At 40.3% G+C, this 22,415-nt stretch overlaps 1 protein-coding gene and 1 long non-coding RNA gene across 2 annotated transcripts; both read right to left on the bottom strand.

Moving 5' to 3' along the window:
- Positions 1-9,112: 9,112 nt before the first annotated feature.
- Positions 9,113-10,478, bottom strand: ZNF782 (zinc finger protein 782). The gene has a single exon (XM_049772253.1). The coding sequence runs from the start codon at positions 10,368-10,370 to the stop codon at positions 9,120-9,122; it is 1,251 nt and encodes a 416-aa protein (XP_049628210.1). The 5' UTR covers positions 10,371-10,478; the 3' UTR covers positions 9,113-9,119.
- Positions 10,479-17,574: 7,096 nt separating this feature from the next.
- Positions 17,575-22,135, bottom strand: LOC126006804 (uncharacterized). Its single transcript, XR_007494875.1, has 3 exons — positions 22,059-22,135; positions 21,838-21,960; positions 17,575-17,589 (listed from the first exon to the last, which is right to left on the bottom strand). It is a non-coding gene; the product is annotated as an uncharacterized LOC126006804 (long non-coding RNA).
- Positions 22,136-22,415: the final 280 nt, after the last annotated feature.

Below are 22,415 nucleotides of genomic sequence, written 5' to 3'. Positions count from 1 at the left end.
AATAGTTTTAGAGAAGAAATTTTGCTACGTGCAGCAAAATGAAAACAACTCAAGGAAGTTGTGGAGAGTGAGAAGTCTGTAAAACAGAGACAAATATTGGATGGTTTCACCTAAGTGTGCAATAGAGCAAACCAAAGCAGATGAATGAATCAAAACAAAACAATACATAAGGAATATATAATAAGAATTATAACTGTTAAGGAAACACACTTAAAGAAATATAGGGGTCGGCGGGGTGGCACTAGAGGTAAGGTGCCTGCCTTGCCTGCGCTAGCCTAGGGCGGACCAAGGTTCAATCCTCCGGCGTCCCATATGGTCCCCCAAGCCAGGAGTGACTTCTGAGTGCATAGCCAGGAGTAACCCCTGAGTGTCACCGTGTGTGGCCCAAAAACCGGAAGAAAAGACAAAGAAATATATAACATGAGGAAAACTCAACAAAATATTGATGGAAAGAATTCAGCTCAATATTGTAAAGGCCAAACAGCCACATCCTTAAAGTGGAAAAACTGATTAGGCACAAGGATGTCCACCTCCACTGTTATTCCATATAGTATTGTGTAATAATTGCCATAGAAACTATGCAATTTCTCTTTTATTCAAGAAAGAGAAATAAAAGGAATTAAAATTAGGGGCTGGCGAGATAGCATGGAGGTAAGGCATTTGCCTTCCATGCAGAAGGATGGTGGTTCGAATCCCGGCATCCCATATGGTTTCCCATGCCTGCCAGGAGCGATTTCTGAATGTAGAGCCAGGAGTAACCTCTGAGCACTGCCAGGTGTGACCCAAAAACCAAAAAAAAAAAAAAATTATGATGAAGATTTTTATGGTATTTTGGGGCCGGAGAGATAGCATGGAGGTAGGGTGTTTGCCTTTCATGCAGAAGGATGATGGTTCGAATCCCGGCATCCCCAATGGTCCCCCGTGCCTGCCAGGAGCTATTTCTGAGCATAATGCCAGGAGTAACCACTGAGTGCTGCCGAATGTGACCCCAAAAAAACAAAAAATTAGTAAAGAAATAGTTGTTCTGTTATAAAAAGTTATCACTATTTGCAGATGGTATAACACTGTACACAAAAACACTAAACTCCACAAAAAAACTTCATAGAAACAGTAAGCATATAAAGTAGCAGGCTACAAATTCAGTGCACAGTATTCTTATATGTAGACTATGTAAAAAATAAGACATTTATGTTTATTAAAATTCTAGAATTTATTTCATGTTCATTTAAAATGTATTAGTATATAATTCATATTATTAATTTAAATTTTGTATAAAATATACTATTTTTGAAAAAGACTTTGTCAATTTAGCATCAACAATTTTGTGGAATTCCTGGTGTTTATCTTTATTCATGCATATGTGTCAAATCTCCACAATAAAATTTAATAACATGGGCCCAGAGAGATAGCACAGTGGTGTTTGCCTTGCAAGCAGCCGATTCAGGACCAAAGGTGGTTGGTTCGAATCCCGGTGTCCCATATGGTCCCCCGTGCCTGCCAGGAGCTATTTCTGAGCAGACAGCCAGGAGTAACCCCTGAGCACCGCCGGGTATGGCCCAAAAAAAACAAAAAAACAAAAAAAATTTAATAACATCTCTTTTTTTTTTTTTTTTTTTTTTGTGGTTTTTGGGTCACATCCTGCAGTGCTCAGGGGTATTCCTGGCTCCAGGCTCAGAAATTGCTCCTGGCAGGCACGGGGGACCATATGGGACGCCGGGATTCGAACCGATGACCTCCTGCATGAAAGGCAAACGCCTTACCTCCATGCTATCTCTCTGGCCCCTAATAACATCTCTTATATGTGGGTTATAGAGAAACACAATGAGGAAATATTAAATGAACAAACTCATTGTAACTGGAGATTTTGTCTATACAACAGAGTATACACGGGACACTGGTGGAGAAAAGTGAGCATTGTGGTGAGGGTTTATACAGTAATGATGTATGCATAAAAACTATAATATCAGAATTATAAATCCTATTCCTTTGATAAAAACAATTAAAGCATGCACACACAAATATCAGAGATAATTTTTTGTTGTTTTTTGGGCCACACCCATTTGATGCTCAGGGGTTACTCCTGGCTAAGTGCTCCGAAATTGCCCCTGGCTTGGGGGAATCATATGGGACGCCGGGGGATCGAACTGTGGTCCTTCCTCAGCTAGCGCTTGCAAGGCAGACACCTTACCTTTAGCGCCACCTTGCTGGCCCCAATATCAGAGACAATTTAATAAAGGTGAAAAACCTGTTTAGAGAAAGCTACAAATTACATTTTAAAGAAATTTGAAGCAAAAAAAAAATAGAACAGATTCTTTATTTACATTTTGAACAATCACTATTAAAATAACCATGTTGGGGCCAGAGAGATAGCACAGTGGTAAGGTGTTTGCCTTGCATGCGGAAGAACGGTGGTTCGAATCCCAGCATCCCATATGGTCCCCCATGCCTGCCAGGGGTGATTTCTGAGCATAGAGCCAGGAGTAACCTCTGAGCGATGCCAGGTGTGACCCAGAAACCAAAAAATAAAAAAATAAAAAATAACCATGCTAAATAAAATAAAATAACCATGTTACTCAATGTAATTCATGGATGCAACATAATTCTACATCAAAATTCCTATGGAATTTTTAAGAATATAAAACAAATACTTCCAAAGTTTGTATGGAATCATAAAATGACAGGGGTGGCTGAAGCAATCCTGTTGGGGAAAATATATTACAAATTATCAGAATCAAACCTGAACCTAAACAGTACTTAGACTCAAATCAACAGAATAGAATTAAGAGCCAAGATTAAACTCTCAGATATATGGACAATCAATTTATGTCAAAGGGACTAGATGCATGAACATTGCATGTAAAGAGAGCTTCTTCAACAAACGGTGTTGAATGAACTCTATAGTCACATGCAGTGGAATTAGACTCTCACTATTCAATCAGAAGTCAAATTATTAACAATTTTCTTTGGTAGGGACAGTTATCCTTATTTTAATTTGGTTTTGGGCCACACATCGTGGCACCCAGGGGTTTATTCCTGGCTGTGCTCAGAAATTACTCCTGGCATGTTTGAGGCCAAATGGGATGCTGGTTATTAAACTCAGGTCAGCCATATGCAAGGCAAATGCCCTACTCGATGTGCTATTGCTTTAACCCAGTTATCCTTATTTTATCTTTCCACAAAAATATCTTTTTGGATTAAGGTATATCCAGCTTGATATACTCAGAGCTTACTCCTGGCTCATTGTTCATTCTTGGTGGTGCTCATGGAGGACTCAATTGGGTTGGCTGCATGCAACACAAGTCCCTTCTCTCCTGTCTCTCTAGTGTCCTACACCAATATCTTAACTGTATAGGTTTTCAGATAAGACAGAGTAAACTCTAGCTCTGGGGTTCAGTTCACAAGTGAATTTAGTTATTTTAGTGGTCTCTGGCCTGAAACCCACCCATCCTGTTCTATTTTTCTATTCAAACTGCTTGTGACCATGTAGAAAAGTTGATTTCTTTGAGAACATGAGTTCCCGTACTCCAATGGTTTGTTATTAAAAAAACTCTTAACCTGCCACCAAGCCTCTTAATAAATTTTCATTTCAGAAGCAGTGGAATGAAATCTTTTCGTTTATTTCAATTTTTATCTGTATAAAGAAGTTTATGCTTGGAAAATAGGTGACTACTCTAAAATTTTCATTTACAATAATTTAGATAGCAGCATGTTACTTGGTTTTGGTTTTTGGGTCACACCTGGCGGTGCTCAGGGGTTACTCCTGGCTGTCTGCTCAGAAATAGCTCCTGGCAGGCACGGGGGACCATATGGGACACCGGGATTCGAACCAACCACCTTTGGTCCTGGATTGGCTGCTTGCAAGGCAAACGCCGTTGTGCTATCTCTCCAGGCCCAGCATGTTACTTGTAAATCAAACATTTGTTGAACTTATCACAGTATAAACTTAACATGTAAGTAATATTTGTCTCATAACCCAAAACTCAATATTAGATAAAGCCGCTTTCTTAAAAAAATAATAGTGCTTCAGATAGGTTTCAGGTTTTAATTTCAGTCGCAAGAATCTTAAAAATCAGGCTGTTGAAATTATTATATGTATATGTAGTTACTGATATTTAAGTATTTTATAATCAGGATTCTCCTGAATGGGATGGATCCTTAAAACTGACTCGAGTTCAATTTTATTTTGTATCATCATAAACTAAATTATAAATGTTAATTCTGGGGGCCAGAGAGATAGCATGGAGGTAGCGTTTGCTTTGCATGCAGAAGGACGGTGGTTCGAATTCCAGCATTCCATATGGTAACCCCGAGCCTGCCAGGAGCGATTTCTGAGCGTAAAGCCAGGAGTAACCCTTGACAGCTGCCCCCAAAAAAAGTTAATTCTGAACTGTAATGAGGTCCAGAGAAATAGTACAGCATGTGATTTTTTAAATGAAAAGTGATGTGATAGATGACAATTTACAGGTGAAATACTAAGATCTCATCAGAATATTCCCATTTGTCATATATAAATAATTGCCACAAATAGTAATTTTATTTTATTTTAATTTTATTTTTTTTGTTTTTGTTTTTGGGTCACACCAGGTGGTGCTCAGGGGCTACTCCTGGCTGTCTGCTCAGAAATAGCTTCTGGCAGGCACGGGGGACCATATGGGACACCGTGATTACGAACCAACCACCTTAGGTCTTGGATCAGCTGCTTGCAAGGCAAACGCCGCTGTGCTATCTCTCCGGGCCCACAAATAGTAATTTTAAATGGAATGTCGTATCACAGAATTACTTCACAAATTTTCTAAGAAAATGTAGCTGTTAAAAAAAAAAAGAAAATGTAGCTGTTATCAAATTGAGCTATCATATAGTTCATTAGTCAAGGATAGCTATATAGCTATGTTAATAAGCTTATATTTTATTGGAGTTGTTTTATATGCTTGTTTTTTGTTGATGATGTTTTTTTGGGGGACCACACACAGATGCACTCAGGCACTACTCTTAGCTCTACGTTCAGGAATCACTCCTGAACAGGCTACGGGGACCATTTAGGATGCCAGGGATCAAACGCGGGTTGGTCACCTGCAAGGCAAATGCCCTATCATCTGCTAATGCTCTGACCTCCACTTTTTTTTTTTAAAGTACTTTGTGTAACTACCTGCAAGACTCGCCCTTTCCTGGGAGGGGTCTTGGGAAGGTTAGATAAGGCCTTTGACCGAAGGGATTAGGGACTTGGCCAGCATGGAGAGGGAACAGGAGGAGACATGGCTGGAAAGGCTAAGACGCAGTGCAAGCTAAGGATAGCATGCGTAAATGGTTAAGATTGACCACACATGTGTTGGATAGGGCATGAATAAAGCTGATACTTCCTGAAGCCTGTCTGAGTGAGTCTGATTCCCGCCGCTCTCATGAACCTTCAGACCCACCAGCTGAAGGGGGTTGCAGAGCCACGTGGCCTGGGATGGCAGAGAAAGGTCCCTCCATGCGTCTACCACCATCCAAGCCCATCCTAAGGGCTGTAACTCTCCAGTACCTTATTTAAATTTTATCCTTTCTAGTGGAATGCTCAAGTGTTGAGGACAAGAGAGCAACATGAAATATCAAAGCAAATTATTTCCTTTGACTACTGATGAGTCAGTAAGTTTTATCAGTTCTATTCCATCACTATTTTATGGACATGTCAATACATTTGAAACAACTTAAGAATTAACCTTTGATACATCTATGGAGCAATCAGAATTGAGAATGCTTTATATTTTTGGTTTTGTGGGGGCCACACCCACGGCACTCAGGGGTTACTCCAGGCTCTGAACTCAAAAGTTGCTCCTGGCAGGCTTGAGATGCCAGAGAATGATCCTGGGTCTGCTGCGTGCAAGGCAAATGACCTACTGCTGTGCTATATAGCTCTGGCCTCAAGAATACTTTTAAAAGCTATAGAAACTCGGGGCCGGTGGGGTGGCGCTAGAGGTAAGGTGTCTGCCTTGCCAGTGCTAGCCTAGGACAGACCGCAGTTTGATCCCCCGGCATCCCATATGATGCCCCAAGCCAGGAGCGACTTCTGAGTGCATAGCCAGGAGTAACCCCTGAGCGTCACTGGGTGTGGCCCAAAAACAAAAGCTATAGAAACTCTTAGCAGTATAATGTTTTTTTTTGTTTGTTTGTTTTTGTGTCACACCCGGCAGCACTCAGGGGCCACTCCTGGCTTTATGCTTAGAAATCGCTCCTGACAGGCTTGGGGGACCATATGGGATGCCAGGACTGGAACCACCATCCTTCTGAATGCAAGGCAAATGCCTTACCTTCATGCTCTCTCTGGCCCCTTAGCAGTATAATGTGACGTAGAAACTGTTACTGTATATTATAAATAATGGTGAACAAATGTTTAGCTAAGCTTAGTATTTTTGTAATGTTCACATCATACTTAATATATTCATCTCATTTACTGGATAGTAAACAGTAAAATGACTTGCTTTTATAGAGTTAACTAATGACATTTGAATTTTTACGAGAAATTAAAGATTTTTGTATCATTTGTTAGTTTTCAACACCCACCAAGCAGTATTCAGCTATTACTGTGTCCTCTAGAGCTGCTCCTGGTGGTTCTGAGGACACAGTGCAGTACCAGGAATCATACCTCCTGAGTGCAGGGCAAATGCCTTATCCACTGTTCTCTCCCTCCCCCCAATCCATCTGGTTCCCATAAAGATCTTTGGTTTAGGGACTACACCTGGAGATGCTCTGAGGTTTACTCCTGGCTTTTCACTCAGGAATTATCCTGGATGTGCTTGGCGTACCATATAGGATGGCAGGGATCAAACCCATGTCAACCATGTGTGTAAGGCATTTGCCATACCTACTGTGCTACTGCTCTGGCACTATTTTCATGTTTAACTCAGCATTAAAACACCAATGCATTTCATGAAAACAATCCACAGATGAGTCTAAATAGGCAGCAGATTGTATTTGATTCTTGTACGTTTGCTGAACCTTGTATGGGAACTTAATGCTTAATTCTAACACAATTATCACTAATTTCATGTGTTTTTCTCTTTTCATAATTTATAACCTCTGAAAACTCAAAACCCTTTGTCCTTTTCTATGAATAATCTACAAATATACTGCCCTTCATATGTACACCATTATTTTTTTTTTTTTTTTTTTTTTTTTTTTTTTTTTTTTTTGGTTTTTGGGCCACACCCTGTGACGCTCAGGGGTTACTCCTGGCTATGCGCTCAGAAGTTGCTCCTGGCTTCTTGGGAGACCATATGGGACACCGGGGGATCGAACCGCGGTCCGTCCTAGGCTAGCGCAGGCAAGGCAGGCACCTTACCTCCAGCGCCACCGCCCGGCCCCTGTACACCATTATTAATCATATTATCAATATAATTATTAACTATAAGTCAGTACAATTGTATGTTATTTTAATTGTCAGTAAAATAGCTAAGGTTTAGAATCTACTTAGATGTTCAATGACAGATGAGTAGATCATGACTATATGGTACATATACATATACATATACAAAGGAAAACTATACAGCTAAAAGGAATAATGAAAGTATGCAATTTGTTCCAACATGGATGTAATAAAATATGCTATACAAATGAAGTCAAAACACAAGTTGACTTCTCTTATATATGGTATTTAGAATAATTGGAAAAGGGTAAGCAATGATTTAAAGGGGTGATGCCTAGATCTTTTATGGCCATAGAGTATAGGAAGAAGCAAAGCGGAGAATGGGGAAGAAACATGGGAAGTTACAGGGACAGGTTTCAAGAGGATTCTAATACACTGGTGGTATTAAGAAATATGAAAATCGGGGCCGGAGAGATAGCATGGAGGTAAAGCCTTTGCCTTTCATGCAGGAGGTCATCGGTTCGAATCCCGGCGTCCCATATGGTCCCCCGTGCCTGCCAGGAGCAATTTCTGAGCCTGGAGCCAGGAATAACCGAATAACCCCTGAGCACTGCCAGGTGTGACCCAAAAACCAAAAAAAAAAAAAAAAAAAAAGAAATATGAAAATCGGGGCCTGGAGAGATAGCACAGTGGCGTTTGCCTTACAAGCAGGTGATCCAGGACCAAAGGTGGTTGGTTCAAATCCCGGTGTCCCATATGACCCCCCCATGCCTGCCAGGAGCTATTTCTGAGCATACAGCCAGGAGTAACCCCTGAGTACCGCTGGGTGTGGCCCCCCCCAAAAAAAAAAGAAATATGAAAATCAGGGGCCAGAGAGATAGCATGGAGGTAGGGCATTTACCTTGCATGCAGAAGGACCATGGTTCAAACCCTGGCATCCCATATGGTTTCCTGAGCCTGCCAGGAGCGATTTCTGAGCGTGGAGCCAGGAGTAACCCGAGCGCTGCCAGGTGTGACTCCCCCACCCCCCCCAAAAAAAAGAAATATAAAAATCAGAGTCAACAACACTAACATTGTAAGGCTAAACTTTAATACTCAAACTTAAAAAGGTGCCTATGAGAATGTTAGACTGGGCGGGCAGGGGAATGAGGTATGGGCTAAGGTAGGGAATCTGGGAACACTGGTGAAGGAAAGTTGATACTGGTGGCAGGATCAATATTGGAGCATTGTATGACTACCCCAACTACGAATAATCTTGTAAAACATGGTCTTTTATAAAATAAGTTTAAAAAGAAAAATGGTGTCATGTACATGAAAGAATATAAGAAACCAAATTAAATATCTTAGGAGTAAGATGAAAAACAAAATATTGTTCTTTTTGGAAAAATGTATAAAATTTCCAGGTCTGAACAACCTGTTTTCCATTTTGGAAGGTCCTCCATAAAGGTGATGCAAACCCTATCACAATATAGTCTTTGAATTTTCTAGGGATTAAGGAGTTAACATTATAGAAAATAAAAGAAACACTACGTTTATTCCTACTGGTGAAAACTGCCCTGCATTTCCACATTAATTGGATATGTATCTTTTTTTTTTCCTTTGGTTTTTGGATCACACCTGGCAGTGCTCAGGGGTTACTTCTGGCTCTATGCTCAGAAATTGCCCCTGGCAGGCACGGGGGACCATATGGGATGCCGGGATTCAAACCACCGTCCTTCCACATGCAAGGCAAACGCCTTACCGCTGTGCTATCTCTCCGGCCCCGGATATGTATCTTTCATAAGTTTTCAGACATTTCTAGTGGTGAAAATAGTTGCTGAATGTCAAATTCACATTCAATACATTTATTGTGCTTATTCTCTGAAAGCATTCTCTGATGCTTTCCAAGTCTTTTCTTTCGACTAAAAGTTTTACCACACTCAATACATACATGGGTACTTTCCACTGTGTGAATTCTCTGATGAGTTCTGAGGTATGGTAGGTAGATACAAGTCTGATTACATTTGTTATATTCGTAGGGCTTTTCCCCTGTGTGAATTCTTTGGTGTATTCCAAGGTTTGATTTTTGGCTGAACATTTTCCCACATTCATCACATTTATAGGGTTTCTCTCCTGTGTGACTTCTTTGATGTATTCCAAGGATTGATTTTCGTGTGAAAGTTTTTCCACATTCATTACATTCATAGAGATTCTCCCCTGTGTGAAATCTCTGATGCATTCTAAGGTAGGACATGGATGTGAACGCCATCCCACACTCATTACATTCATAAGGTCTCTCCCCTGTGTGAATTCTCTGATGTATGTTGAAGTTTGATTTTTGCCTGAAAGTTTTCCCACATTCATCACATTTATAAGGATATTCCTCAGCATGAGTTGTTTGATGTATTATAATGCTCGATTTACGGCTAAACGTTTTACCACATTTATTACATCCATAGGGTTTCTCTCCTGTGTGGATTCTTTGGTGTTCTGTAAGGTTTAATTTCTCCCTAAAAGTTTTCCTACATACATCACATTTATAAGGTCTTTCTCTTCTATGAATTCTCTGGTGACTTCCAAGACCTGACTTCTGGCTGAAGGTTTTGCCACATTCATGACATTTATATGGTTTTTCCCCTGTGTGAATTCTCTGATGAATTCGCAGATTTGACTTTAGGCTGAAGGTTTTGCCACATTCATTACATTCATATGGTTTTACACCTGTGTGAATTCTCTGGTGAGTTCCAAGGCTTGACTTATGGCCAAAAGTTTTACCACATTCATTACATTCATAAGGTTTTTCCCCTGTGTGAGTTCTCTGATGTATAATGAGGCATGACTTCCTAGAGAAGAATTTTTGACATTCACAACATTTATAGTGTTTTCTTCTTCTGTGAGTTCTCTTATACACAGTAAAGGCTGATAGAGAATTGAAAGTTTCCGTACATAAGACATCTTTATCAGACAATGGCTTTAGTGTGTGAGTTCTCTTTTGTACTGTCACCGATAAATAGTAGTTAAGGTTTTTTCCACATTCAAGAGGTTTCATTACTGTGTGAGTTCTTGGATTTTGTTGAAAACGTACACTTTGATTAAAAGTTTCATCTTCTGTGTCAGTCCTTTGAAGTTGAATAATTTCACTGAAATGGTCCCTATTCTTATTACAATCTTTTTTAAATTCAGTGTGGCTCCTCCATTCGTGAATACCTGAAAAGATAATGAGGGTTTATTGGCCATACAGGTATTTTCTTTTAAAAAAATATTTTTGCAATTCTATGGCTTACAATACTTTTTTTTTTTTTGCCTTTTTTTGTGGGGGTCACACCCTGTGATGCTCAGAGGTTACTCCTGGCTATGCACTCAGAAATCACTCCTAGCTCAGGGGACCATACAGGACACCAGGGATCGAACCAGGTCTGTCCTGGATCGGCCACTTGCAAGGCAAATGCCCTACCGCTGTGCTATTGCTCTAGCACCTAGCTTACAAAACTATTAATAATGATTTTTCATGCATATGATTGCTACACCACACCCATTACCAAAGTATTCACCTTTCTTCTGCCAAAGACTCCAATGTCCCCCAAACTCAATTCCACACAAATGTCTTCAAAATTTATGTTGATATATGGACAACCACAGAATTAGTGAACACACCTCTACATGGATGGTACTATAGTTAAAGAATACTCCAAAGTATAAAAACTGATGTGCAGTAAATTTAAAAAAGAAAAACTCTGATTTTAGTAAAAATATTTCTGCTACGCCCCTTTTCATTTAATTTTAGTATTGAAATGAGATGCATCAATCAATGGGGAGAGCATTATAAGCCAATGATTCCCAATCATCAGTCAATTAAAAAGATTCAAGTATGTAGTCTTAGAGTAGTATCTAAAATGCTTTTTATGCTGAAGAGAAAATGTTTGTATTCAAAAATTTCTGAGCTCAAGTACACAATCATTTAAGCTATAAAGTACAAAAAGTTCAGCATTAGAATACTAAAAGAAGGGGATGAATTGGTTTGCTCAAAAATAAGTTGAATTAAATCATTAAAAAAAATGGAGGGGGAGCCGGAGTGATAGCAACAGCAGTAGGGTGTTTGCCTTGCATGCAGCTGCCCAGGAGGTACCTGGGTTCAATCCCTGGCATTCCATATGGTCTCCTGAGCCAGAAGTGATTTCTGAGCACACAGCTAGAAGTAAGCCCTGAGTGTCACTAGGTGTGGCCCAAAAACCAAAAAAAAAAAAAAAGAAAGAAAGAAAAAGAGGGGCCAGAGAGATAGCGCAGTGGTAGGGTATTTGCTTTGCACACGGCTGATCCAGGACAGACCAGGGTTTGAACCCAGGGCATCCCATATGGTCCCCCAAGCCAGGAGCGATTTCTGAGCACATAGCCAGGAGTAGCCCCTGAGCGTTACCTGGTGTAGCCACCCCCTCAAAAAAAAAATAAGAGGGGCTGGTGCAATAGAACAGTGGGTAGAAAATTTGCCTTGCATGTAGCTGACCTGGATATGATCCCAGAATTCCATATGGTCCTCTGAGCACTACCAGGAATGATTCTGAGTGTAGAGCCAGGAGTAAGCCCTGAGTTTTGGTGCGAATCAAAACACAAAAATCTGATAGTAATGGGAGAACAACATGAAGAAAAACATTCACTTCACAGGGGTTACAGGAGAGGAATGAGAGAAAAGAAAATAATTATTGTCAAGGAATAATAAAGTAGAACTCAAATCTCAAGATGTATATCCAGATCTACCAATCTTAGCAATAAAAATAGAAAAACGAAAACAAAACAATAACATGACTAAAGCTAAAGAATCTCAAAAGCTGTAAGAATAAAGCAAAAACTCATGTTAAATGGAGTTATCAGAAGACTCATGGATTTATCAAATGAAACCTTACAGAAGAAAATAGTATGATATGGTATTTTTAAATAAAAAAGACATCCAAGCAAGGATAACATATCCAGTTTATTTCTCAATTTCAAAGAACTTATGAGCCTTTTTATACAAACAAGAGTTAAAAAAGTCATGTCCACTGTAGTGGCTCTGAAAAAAAAAAACTTCTATGAAAGGCAAACCAACAACACTGAAAAGTGGCAAAGAAACTAAAATTACTAAATGTGGGAGAGAAGGAGTAAGAATGGTGTATTTCATAATGAACACAAGGTACTTGCTTAGTTAAACATAATAAAAGATATAAGCTTAAAATTTCAGATGTGGGGGGCCGGAGAGATAGCATGGAGGTAAGGCATTTGCCTTTCATGCAGAAGGTCATCGGTTCGAATCCTGGCGTCCCATATGGTCCCCCATGCCTGCCAGGAGCAATTTCTGAGCATGGAGCCAGGAGTAACCCCTGAGCACTGCCGGGTGTGACCCAAAAGCCACAAAAAAAATTTTTTTTTCAGAGGTAAGCATCCTCGCAATCTCAAGACAATATACTTTTAGAAAATACAGAAGAGGGGCCGGAGAGATAGCATGGAGGTAAGGCGTTTGCCTTGCATGCAGAAGGACGGTGGTTCGAATCCCAGCCAGGAGCGATTTTTGAGTGCATAGGCAGGAGTAACCCCTGAGCATCACCAGTGTGGCCCAAAAACAAAAACAAAACAAACAAACAAAAAACCGAAACAAGAAAATTGAAGCACATTCCCTGCTAAGGAACTGGGAGGATTAACATCATTAAAATGGCAATACTTCCTAAAGCATTGTACAGATTTAATGACATTCCTGTACAGAAACCCAAAGCTTTGCTTGTTTTTTTGTTTTAGCCACACCCAGAAGCACTCGGGGTTATTCCTGGCTCTACATCCAGAAATTACTCCTGGCAGGCTTGCGATACAATATAGAATGTCAGAATCGAACTCGGGTTGGCTGTGTGCAAAGCAAACACCCTACCTGTAGTGCTAACAGTCTGGTCCCATGACATTTTTCAGAGAAATAGATCAAACACTCCTGAAATTCATAGGGAATAATAAACCTCTACGAACAACCAAAGCAATCATTAGGAAAAATAAGATGGGAGGCATCAGTTTTCCCCAACTTCAAATTTTGCTAACAAGCTGCAGTTATTAAAACAGCCTGGTACTGGAATAAAAACAAAGGCTCAGAGGAGCAAGAAAAGATTTTCAACAATGGTATTGGGAAAACTGGCCAGCTACATGCAAAAAAGTGAACTAGGCATCAGTTTTCCCCAATTTCAAATTTTGCTAACAAGCTGCAGTTATTAAAACAGCCTGGTACTGGAATAAAAACAAAGGCTCAGAGGAGCAAGAAAAGATTTTCAACAATGGTATTGGGAAAACTGGCCAGCTACATGCAAAAAAGTGAACTAGGCATCAGTTTTCCCCAATTTCAAATTTTGCTAACAAGCTGCAGTTATTAAAACAGCCTGGTACTGGAATAAAAACAAAGGCTCAGAGGAGCAAGAAAAGATTTCAACAATGGTATTGGGAAAACTGGCCAGCTACATGCAAAAAAGTGAACTCAGACATCTCTTTAACAATGTACAAAAGACAAATCAAAATAGATTTTGATATCAGGCTGAAATCATAAGGTACAGAGAGGAAAACATAGGCAGAACACTGAAACTAAAAGCATCTTCAAGGATAAAACATGGACCAAACAAATGGAAGCAAAGATAGACAAATGTGACTAAATTAAATGGAGACACTTCTGCACAATAACCAACCAACCAACCAACCAACCAACCAACCAACCAACCAACCAATCAATCAATCAATCAATAAAGTTAAAAAAAGCCCTTATTGTAATTTAACCTTATAAATTTTGACATGACTCAAAACCTTGAATAATTATATAAATCAACTCTGAATTACCTTACCTTTATTTCCTTAAATATTAAGTGTATTATATTTTAAATGGGCCAAATTATTTTTAGGTATGTCTGATACATGCTCATAGCCTTTTATCTCCCTAAATGACTTTGGACTGCTTACTTTGATATGATTGATATATCTTATTCTTGTGTTGGACTGTTTACAAATGGTTACTTTTTGTTTGGTGTTAGGTTTTGGACCACACAGAGTGTGGTCTCTGACTGAGCTCATGAGTGACTCAGAATTGTACTGAGAGGACAATATGTGTTGCTGGGGATTAAACAAAGGTGGGCCTTACATCAAGCAAACATCTTCTCCCCTGTACTATCTTTTCTAGCCCCATACGGTTATTTAATAATAAAATTTTACAGTGCTATGATTTGATATTGCAGTGACTTCTGATACTGCAGTGCTATGACTTTTTCTATTAACTGTTTTTTCCTAATAAGTCGTATTTCTAATATTGTTACATTTATAATTATATATTTGCATAACTCTTATTATTTAGTACCTCCTAGAGTTTTATATTTATTGTTTAATACCTACTAATTAGTGACTTACAGCTACATGATCACTAATCAAGTTATTTTTTGTCTCTCTTTTCCCATACGCTGGCCTTCCTTTTCTTTTCATTTTTGTTTTTTTTGGGTCACACCGGACAGTGCTCAGGGGTTACTCCTGGCTCTATGCTCAGAAATAACTACTGGCAGGCTCGGAAGACCATATGGGATGCTGGGACTCGAACCACCGACCTTTTGCATGCAAGGCAAATGCCTTACCTCCATGCTATCTCTCCGGCCCCACGTTAGCCTTTCTTTTCAAATGCTTTATAATCTTCCTTAGTTTCTTGGCTTTGTAATAGTTGACAAATTATTTGTCAGGTATAAGTAATATACTATTGCCTTGTTTAAGAAATAAAAAATGAGGGCCCGGAGAGATAGCACAGCGGTGTTTGCCTTGCAAGCAGCCGATCCAGGACCAAAGGTGGTTGGTTCGAATCCCGGTGTCCCGTATGGTCCCCCGTGCCTGCCAGGAGCTATTTCTGAGCAGACAGCCAAGAGTAACCCCTGAGCACCGCCGGGTGTGACCCAAAAACCAAAAAAAAAAAAAAAAAAAAAGAAATAAAAAATGAAAACTATTACACAATATCTCATGTTATGGCCATAATAACCACATTTTATTAGATCTATTTATTTCTAAATTTTCTGAAGGTGCCTATTATTAATTGATCTGATTTTACATTTAGTTTCCTAGGACACCTCCTGCCAGTATTCCACCACTTACCTGAACAATTTCTGTTTGGAAATTCGTTTTTCAATAACCATGGGTCTCCTCCTTGTTCCAAATTGATGATCACTTCTGGTTTTATACAGCAATATCCTGTAATGAAAAGGTAATTTAGGACCTGGGATCATGCATGGGATTAGATTGTTTTGTTTTTTGGTTTTTGAGCCATACCAGTGGTGTTCAGGGGATACTCCTGACTGTCTTCAGGAATTACTCCTGGTAGGCTCGAGGAGCTATAAGTAATCAGGGATCGAACCAGGGTTGGTCAAATGCCCTAACTACTGTGCTATCACTCTGGCCTAACCTATGTAAGTTTTTATAAAGTGATAATAAGACCAATAATATACTTCTGGCTATTTACCTAAGAAAATGTAAATCAAATTATCCAAACAGGTGTAGTATAATAGCCCAGAAAGGAAAAACTTGTGTAACTATCAGCTGGGATATGGAGAACTAATGTGCATAAAAGGTATTACTATTTTGGGGGCTAGGTTAAAGAAAAAGGTATTACTACTTCGAGCCCAAAATCCACAGCTGCCACCAAATATGTCAGTGCCATAGACTTATTTAGCTCTCGAAAGAGAGGCAAGCCAAATGTGAAAACTCAAGAATATATTGGTCTCAAAGTTGATTGCAGAAGGGCAAGGCAAGTCCTCTTTCCCCTGAGCCTCAGCAGCTGCACACATGGCTGCACAGCCACCACCAGAATAATGGCCCAGCTTGACTGCTTTTCCACTAATCTCTGCAGAGACATTTACTGCTCCAAACTACAAGGATACTGGTTTTGGGACTAAGATCCCTGTAGTTTCTGTAATTGGGGGGCTGCTTCTCCCTCCCCCCTGTACCTTCTATACTTCTGGAAGCTCTAGGAGCCAGACCCATGATCCAGGTCCCCACTATGTCAGTTTATTAACCCAGTTTCACAAATCCTCTGCAGGACAACTCCGGATTTCTCAATACTTACATCTTAGTAGGAGTGTACCGAATTAGATGTGAAGCTCAACAAACAAAACCAACAACAGAACACTCAACTAGCAACAAACATTGTTTAATAAACTTTCAATGACATATGAACTCATTGTGAGATAATGTCCATTTTTATAAATTTTCTTTTAATAAAAGATTTTTATTGATAATTCTATTACCATTTAGTTGTAATAAGCAATATTAAGTAAATTATTTGTAACTATGAAGGGGCAGGCTTGGGGGCGTAGGAACTAGGGACAATGGTGGAGGTCATGTTTCACTGGTAATGGGATTGATGTTGAACACTGAATAACTGTATTGGGAGCAACTTTGTAAACCATGGTGTTTAAATTAATTAAAAAAGAAACCCAAGGGCCCGGAGAGATAGCACAGCGGCGTTTGCCTTGCAAGCAGCCGATCCAGGACCAAAGGTGGTTGGTTTGAATCCCGGTGTCCCATATGGTCCCCTGTGCCTGCCAGGAGCTATTTCTGAGCAGACAGCCAGGAGTAACCCCTGAGCACCGCCAGGTGTGGCCCAAAAACCAAAAAAAAAAAAAAAAAGAAACCCAAAATACTGGGGCCAGAGAGACAGCATGGAGGTAAGGCATTTGCCTTTCATGCAGAATGACGGTGGTTTGAATCCCAGTATCCCAATGGTCCGCAGTGCCTGCCAGGGATGATTTCTGAGTGTAGATCTTGGAGTAACCCCTGAGTGCTGCCGGGTGTGACCTAATAACAAAAAAAAAAAAAAAAAAAAAACCCAAAATACTACTACTTAAAAAAGAAGAATAATCATAATACAAAAACATAAATTAATCACAAAAGATACATTAAAAAATACAGTATGAGATATATATATATAATTTCTACACAGGTGAAAGCAATGTAGTAGAAAATAAATTAGTGGTTTACAGAGAAATGAAGGCAAAATGAAATTAAACTCATCAAATCATATAGTAAAAATTAATAACTCATATTTTCTGTGAACACTCCAATCTAGAAATTGAAAAAGGAGCAAACCGAACTGTGTTTTAGTCTCATGGTAAGGTGAGCTCACCCACAGAGACGAGGTGGTTGTAGTTCTCCAGCATCACTTCCCTGTACAGCGTCCTCTGAGCAGGACCTAAGAACCGCCACTCATCCTGACTGAATTCCACAGTCACATCTTCGAATGACACAGAGGCCTGAAACAATACACATTCTCTTTAGTCTGAAGGTTCAAAACAGATAAAGAGCATAACTTTGTAATTCATGTTTTCGTGTTTACTACTACTGAGAAGCAAATAAATTACTTGTGCTCTAAAGCATCTTATTCATCTACATAGAGAAATATACAAGCATATAAACACCAAGATATGATATTATTGGTGTTACTTTAATTTTATAATGATAATGCTGAATGTACACTTAAAAAGGCTTCCTTTTGGGGCTGGAGAGATAGCACAGTTAGGGCGTTTGCTTTGCATGCAGAAGGATTGTGGTTCAAATCCTGGCATACCATATGGTCCCCCAAGCCTGCCAGGAGGGATTTCTGAGCGTAGAGGCAGGAATAACCCCTGAAAGTTGCCGGGTGTGACCCATAAACTGAACTCCCCCCCCCTAAAAAAAGAAACAGGTTTCTTTTATCTTCTCTTTTACTCCAATGTACTGTCCCGAGACTATCTAAATACACAAACCTGGAAACATGCTAACTAGCAACTTTGGGTACTGAGGTAGTACCCATGATCAGACTAGTCTTTCAGAAGCAATGATGTAGGAGAGGAAGATAGAAACAGAAGACCAATTTAAGGACCATTAAGGGCTAACTGAAACAACTCTGACGGGGCCGGAGTGATAGTACAGCAGTAGGACATTTGTCTTGCACCCGGACAGACCCAGGTTCAATCCCCCGGCATCCCACATAGTCCCCTGAGCCTACCAGGAACAATTTTTGAGCACAAAGCCAGGAGTAACTACTGAAGCACTGCTGAGTGTGACCCCCCCCAAAAAAAAGAAACAACTCAGACAAAGCTAGACCAAACAATTTGATTTCTCTTGCATGTAGAATCTAAAATTAAAGAAACTAAGATTATATATGGAGATCATGTTGGTAGTCAGACTAGTAGTAGGAATGATAATGGGTACATTTTTTCCTTTGTTGTTTTTTTTGGGGGGCCGCGCCTGATGATGGTCAGGCTTTATTCCTGGCTCTGCACTCAGGAATCACTCCTGGAAGGTTAGGGGGACCATATGGGATGCTGGAGATTGAACCTGGGTCTGTCACATGCAAGGCAAATGCCCTTCTCACTGTGACACTGAAGGAGAAACTTTTTTTTTTTAAGCCACACCCGGTGATGCTCAGGGGCACTCCTGCCTCTGAGCTCAGAATTTGCTCCTGGCTTGGGGGACCATATGGGATGCTGGGGATCAAACCCAGGTCTGTCCTGGGTCAGTCAAATGCAAGGCAAACGCCCTACTTCTGTGCTATTGCTCCAGCTCCAAAGAGAAACTTTTGTTTTTGTTTTTTGGGCCACATCCATGATGCTCAGGGGTTATTCCTGGTTATGCAATCAGAAATTGCTCCTGGCTTGGGAGACCATATGGGATGCCAGGGGATCAAACCGCGGTCTGAAGGAGAACTTTTTAAGAAAATTTTGAGCATTATTATTTTGTACAGCTGCACAAAGAAGCCTTTATGTAAGTAATTTGATAAATACAGGTAGCAGAGAAAGAAATTATTTACATATTATTATCTTGGATCTGGGTTCCTGAATGAGCTCCTTAACCCCTGTATGTTTCTAATTGATAAGGGCACAAGGAATACCTTATACTAATGAGGGGATTATGAACAGACCCTGGGTGAGGGGTGCTAAATGAAGTCTAGGCCACAGTCGGAAGTCTGGAATTTTAATTTTTACCTACTTCTCTAGAGAGGATGCAAGTAAGTAATTAATCAACTAAGAGATGATTAATTTCCATAGAAATCCTCAAACTGGATTTGGAGCCTTTTTAAGCTGGTGATGCATTCACCTGTTAGTGAGGTGACACCCCCCAGTTCAAAGGGTACAAAAGCTTCAGCATTTTACACTCTCCAGAACTTATCCTCTTTATCACTTCCTCTTGCTGGTCATCTGTACCCTTTATCACATCTGTCAACAAACAGGAAAAACTCCTTCCTGAGTTCTACAAGGTACGCAAAATACCCCTTTTCTGGGATTTACCTATTACATCAACTTTGTAACTGATTGATTGGAGAAGCACAGGTGAAAATGTGAACTTGCACTTGGAATCTGAATAGGGTAGGAAGCTGTCTTGTAAAACTGAAGCCTGAATCTGTGGGGTGTGATGAACCTTTTAATATAGACTGCAGTTAGAAATGAGTTAAACTGTAGGATACTCAGATGGTAATAGAGTGGTGGGTGAAACACCTGTGATGATCAAAAGTGTCTGAAGTATTAAGAATGGAAAAGAGGGGCCCGGGGAGATAGCACAGTGGCGTTTGCCTTGCAAACAGCCGATCCAGGACCAAAGGTGGTTGGTTCAAATCCCGGTGTCCCATATGGTCCCCCGTGCCTGCCAGGAGCTATTTCTGAGCAGACAGCCAGGAGTAACCCCTGAGCACTGCCGGGTGTGACCCAAAAACCAAAAAAAAAAAACAAACCAAAAAAAAAAAAAACCAAAAAAAAAAAAAGAATGGAAAAGAGGGCCCGGAGAGATAGTACAGCGGTGTTTGCCTTGCAAGCAGCCAATTCAGGACCAAAGGTGATTGGTTTGAATCCCAGTGTCCCATATGGTCCCCTGTGCCTGCCAGGAGCTATTTCTGAGCAGACAGCCAGGAGTAACCCCTGAGCATTGCCGGGTGTGGCCCAAAAACCAAAACAAAACAAAAGAAACACTGGTTTCAATAAAATAATTTATATATATAAAAAAAAAAAGAATGGAAAAGAATGGGACCAGAGAGATAGCATGAAGGTAAGGCATTTGCCTTTCATGCAGAAGAACGGTAGTTTGAATCCCGGCATCCCATATGGTCCCCTGTGCCTGCCAGGGGCAATTTCTGAGCGTGGAGCCAGGTATGGCCCCTGAGCACTGCTGGGTGTGACCCAAAAACAAAAATAAAACAAATAAAAGGAACGGAAAAGAAGAAATAAGGCAGAAAAAATAAAAGTCAGTAATAGTACTAGTCAGGATTAAAAAGTAGGTAATGCTTCAAGGGTCATACTGAGGAAAATGCTCTTCCTTTGCACTCAAAATATCTGTGAATAAAAAGATGGATTTAAACAACTTAATGACTTTGGTACATCATTGAAGATCTCAAAGCACATTCATAAATAAACTGAACTCAGGCCCCCAGCTGTCTTTGTCTTTTTCCCCTGACTCCAGGCCTTCCCTGGGTGCCAGCTCATATGGCCAGAAGTGGGTTCAGGTGGACTCTTAGTGGTCCTCAGGCTTCCCTCTCCCTCCATACTCCAGGGGAGAGGTGCATGGGGAGGAGGGCGGGGAGATATCTGGCTTCCAGTTTCCTCTTTGATTCTGGAGACCAGCTCTTGCCAGGTATGGGGGGTTTGGGGAGGCCCCATACCAGAGCCCTTCTCCCTAGTCTGGGGAGTGCTGGGAGGCTTGGCAGGCCCCCAGCTGTCCTTGTCTTTTTCCCAATACTCCAGGCCTTCGCGGGGTGCCAGCTCAGATGGCCAGAAGTGGGTTCAGGTGGATTCTTAGTGGTCCTCAGGCTTCCCCCCTACCTCTCCCTACACTAATGGGAATGCGCTTTGGGAGGAGGGCGGGCCGTTCTAGCACTGGTTTATGTTGGGACAGTCACTGGAATTTTTTTATCCTTGTTTTCTTATTGATAGTATTGTATGTATATATTTTACATATCCATAACATCCATCTTGTATTGTGACCTTGATACCGCCCTACAGATCTCATTTCTAATATTTTACTGCCTCAGTCTCAACCCTTATTTTCCCCCATCTTCCCATGTAGGTGCGGCTCATGACATGAAGCTTACCACATAGAGTGATAAGTGCAGTTAGAGAAATAACTACACTGAAAACTATCATAACAATGTGAATGAATGAGGGAAAAAGAAAGCCTGTCTTGAATACAGGTGTGGGTGGGGTGGGGAGTAGATAGATCTGGGAAATTGGTGGTGGGAATCCTGCACTGGTGAAGGGGGGTGTTCTTTACATGACTGTAATCGTACAACTACAATTATATTTGTAATCACGGTGTTTAAATAAAGATAATTTATAAAAAAATAAACTGAACTCAAACTATTAACTGGGATATACACTTATCAACAAAAATTCTCTATAAATTCAAACATCTGAACTAATGCTGAAACTCTTCCCCAAATTTCCTTTATTTTTTTTCTGTCCTTTTAATGCATGGATTCTTATAAACCTCACAAATCCATTATAATTCAAAGAGGGAATAAATAAAGGGCTCACCTCAGAGGTGCTCATTCTGTAGCTCCTGGGAGAGTGGAAAGAACTGAGAGTGACGTAGGGAGGCTGGAAGAACCCTGAATTAAACCGAACTCAGATATGGCCGTATGCATTAAATCGATAGATCTGCAAGGATTAAATACAAATTCTTTTATTGTTAAATAATAATTTAACTGGTTACCTTTAAAAAATGAACAAAAACAACACAAAAGGGAACTACTCACCTTTGAAAAACATGAAAGATGAAACTACATAGTTCATTAAATGAATACTGCAATGTGCATAGATAGTACAGTTTGAGGTGCTTCCATGCATGTGGCCAACTCCAGTTCAATCCCTTGCATCCCCAGGAATGACAGAGCAGAGGGCCAGGAGTAGCCCTGAGCACCACCTGACATGCCTCTAACTCCCACAAGAAAAGAAGTAATAACCAAATTAATTAATTAAACCAAAAAATTATTAAAAAAAAACACACACACACAAAAGAAACAACACCAAAAGTCTTCAGAACTTAACTATTATCCACACAGACCCAAGGCCACAATCTACCAGCTCGCGGGCCAACCACAGAGCGACCTTAT

This window comes from Suncus etruscus, chromosome 4 (assembly GCF_024139225.1).
Source record: "Suncus etruscus isolate mSunEtr1 chromosome 4, mSunEtr1.pri.cur, whole genome shotgun sequence".
NCBI lineage: Eukaryota > Metazoa > Chordata > Mammalia > Eulipotyphla > Soricidae > Suncus > Suncus etruscus.
Note: the sequence above shows the minus strand (reverse complement) of the source record. Positions and strands in the feature narration are given on the sequence as shown.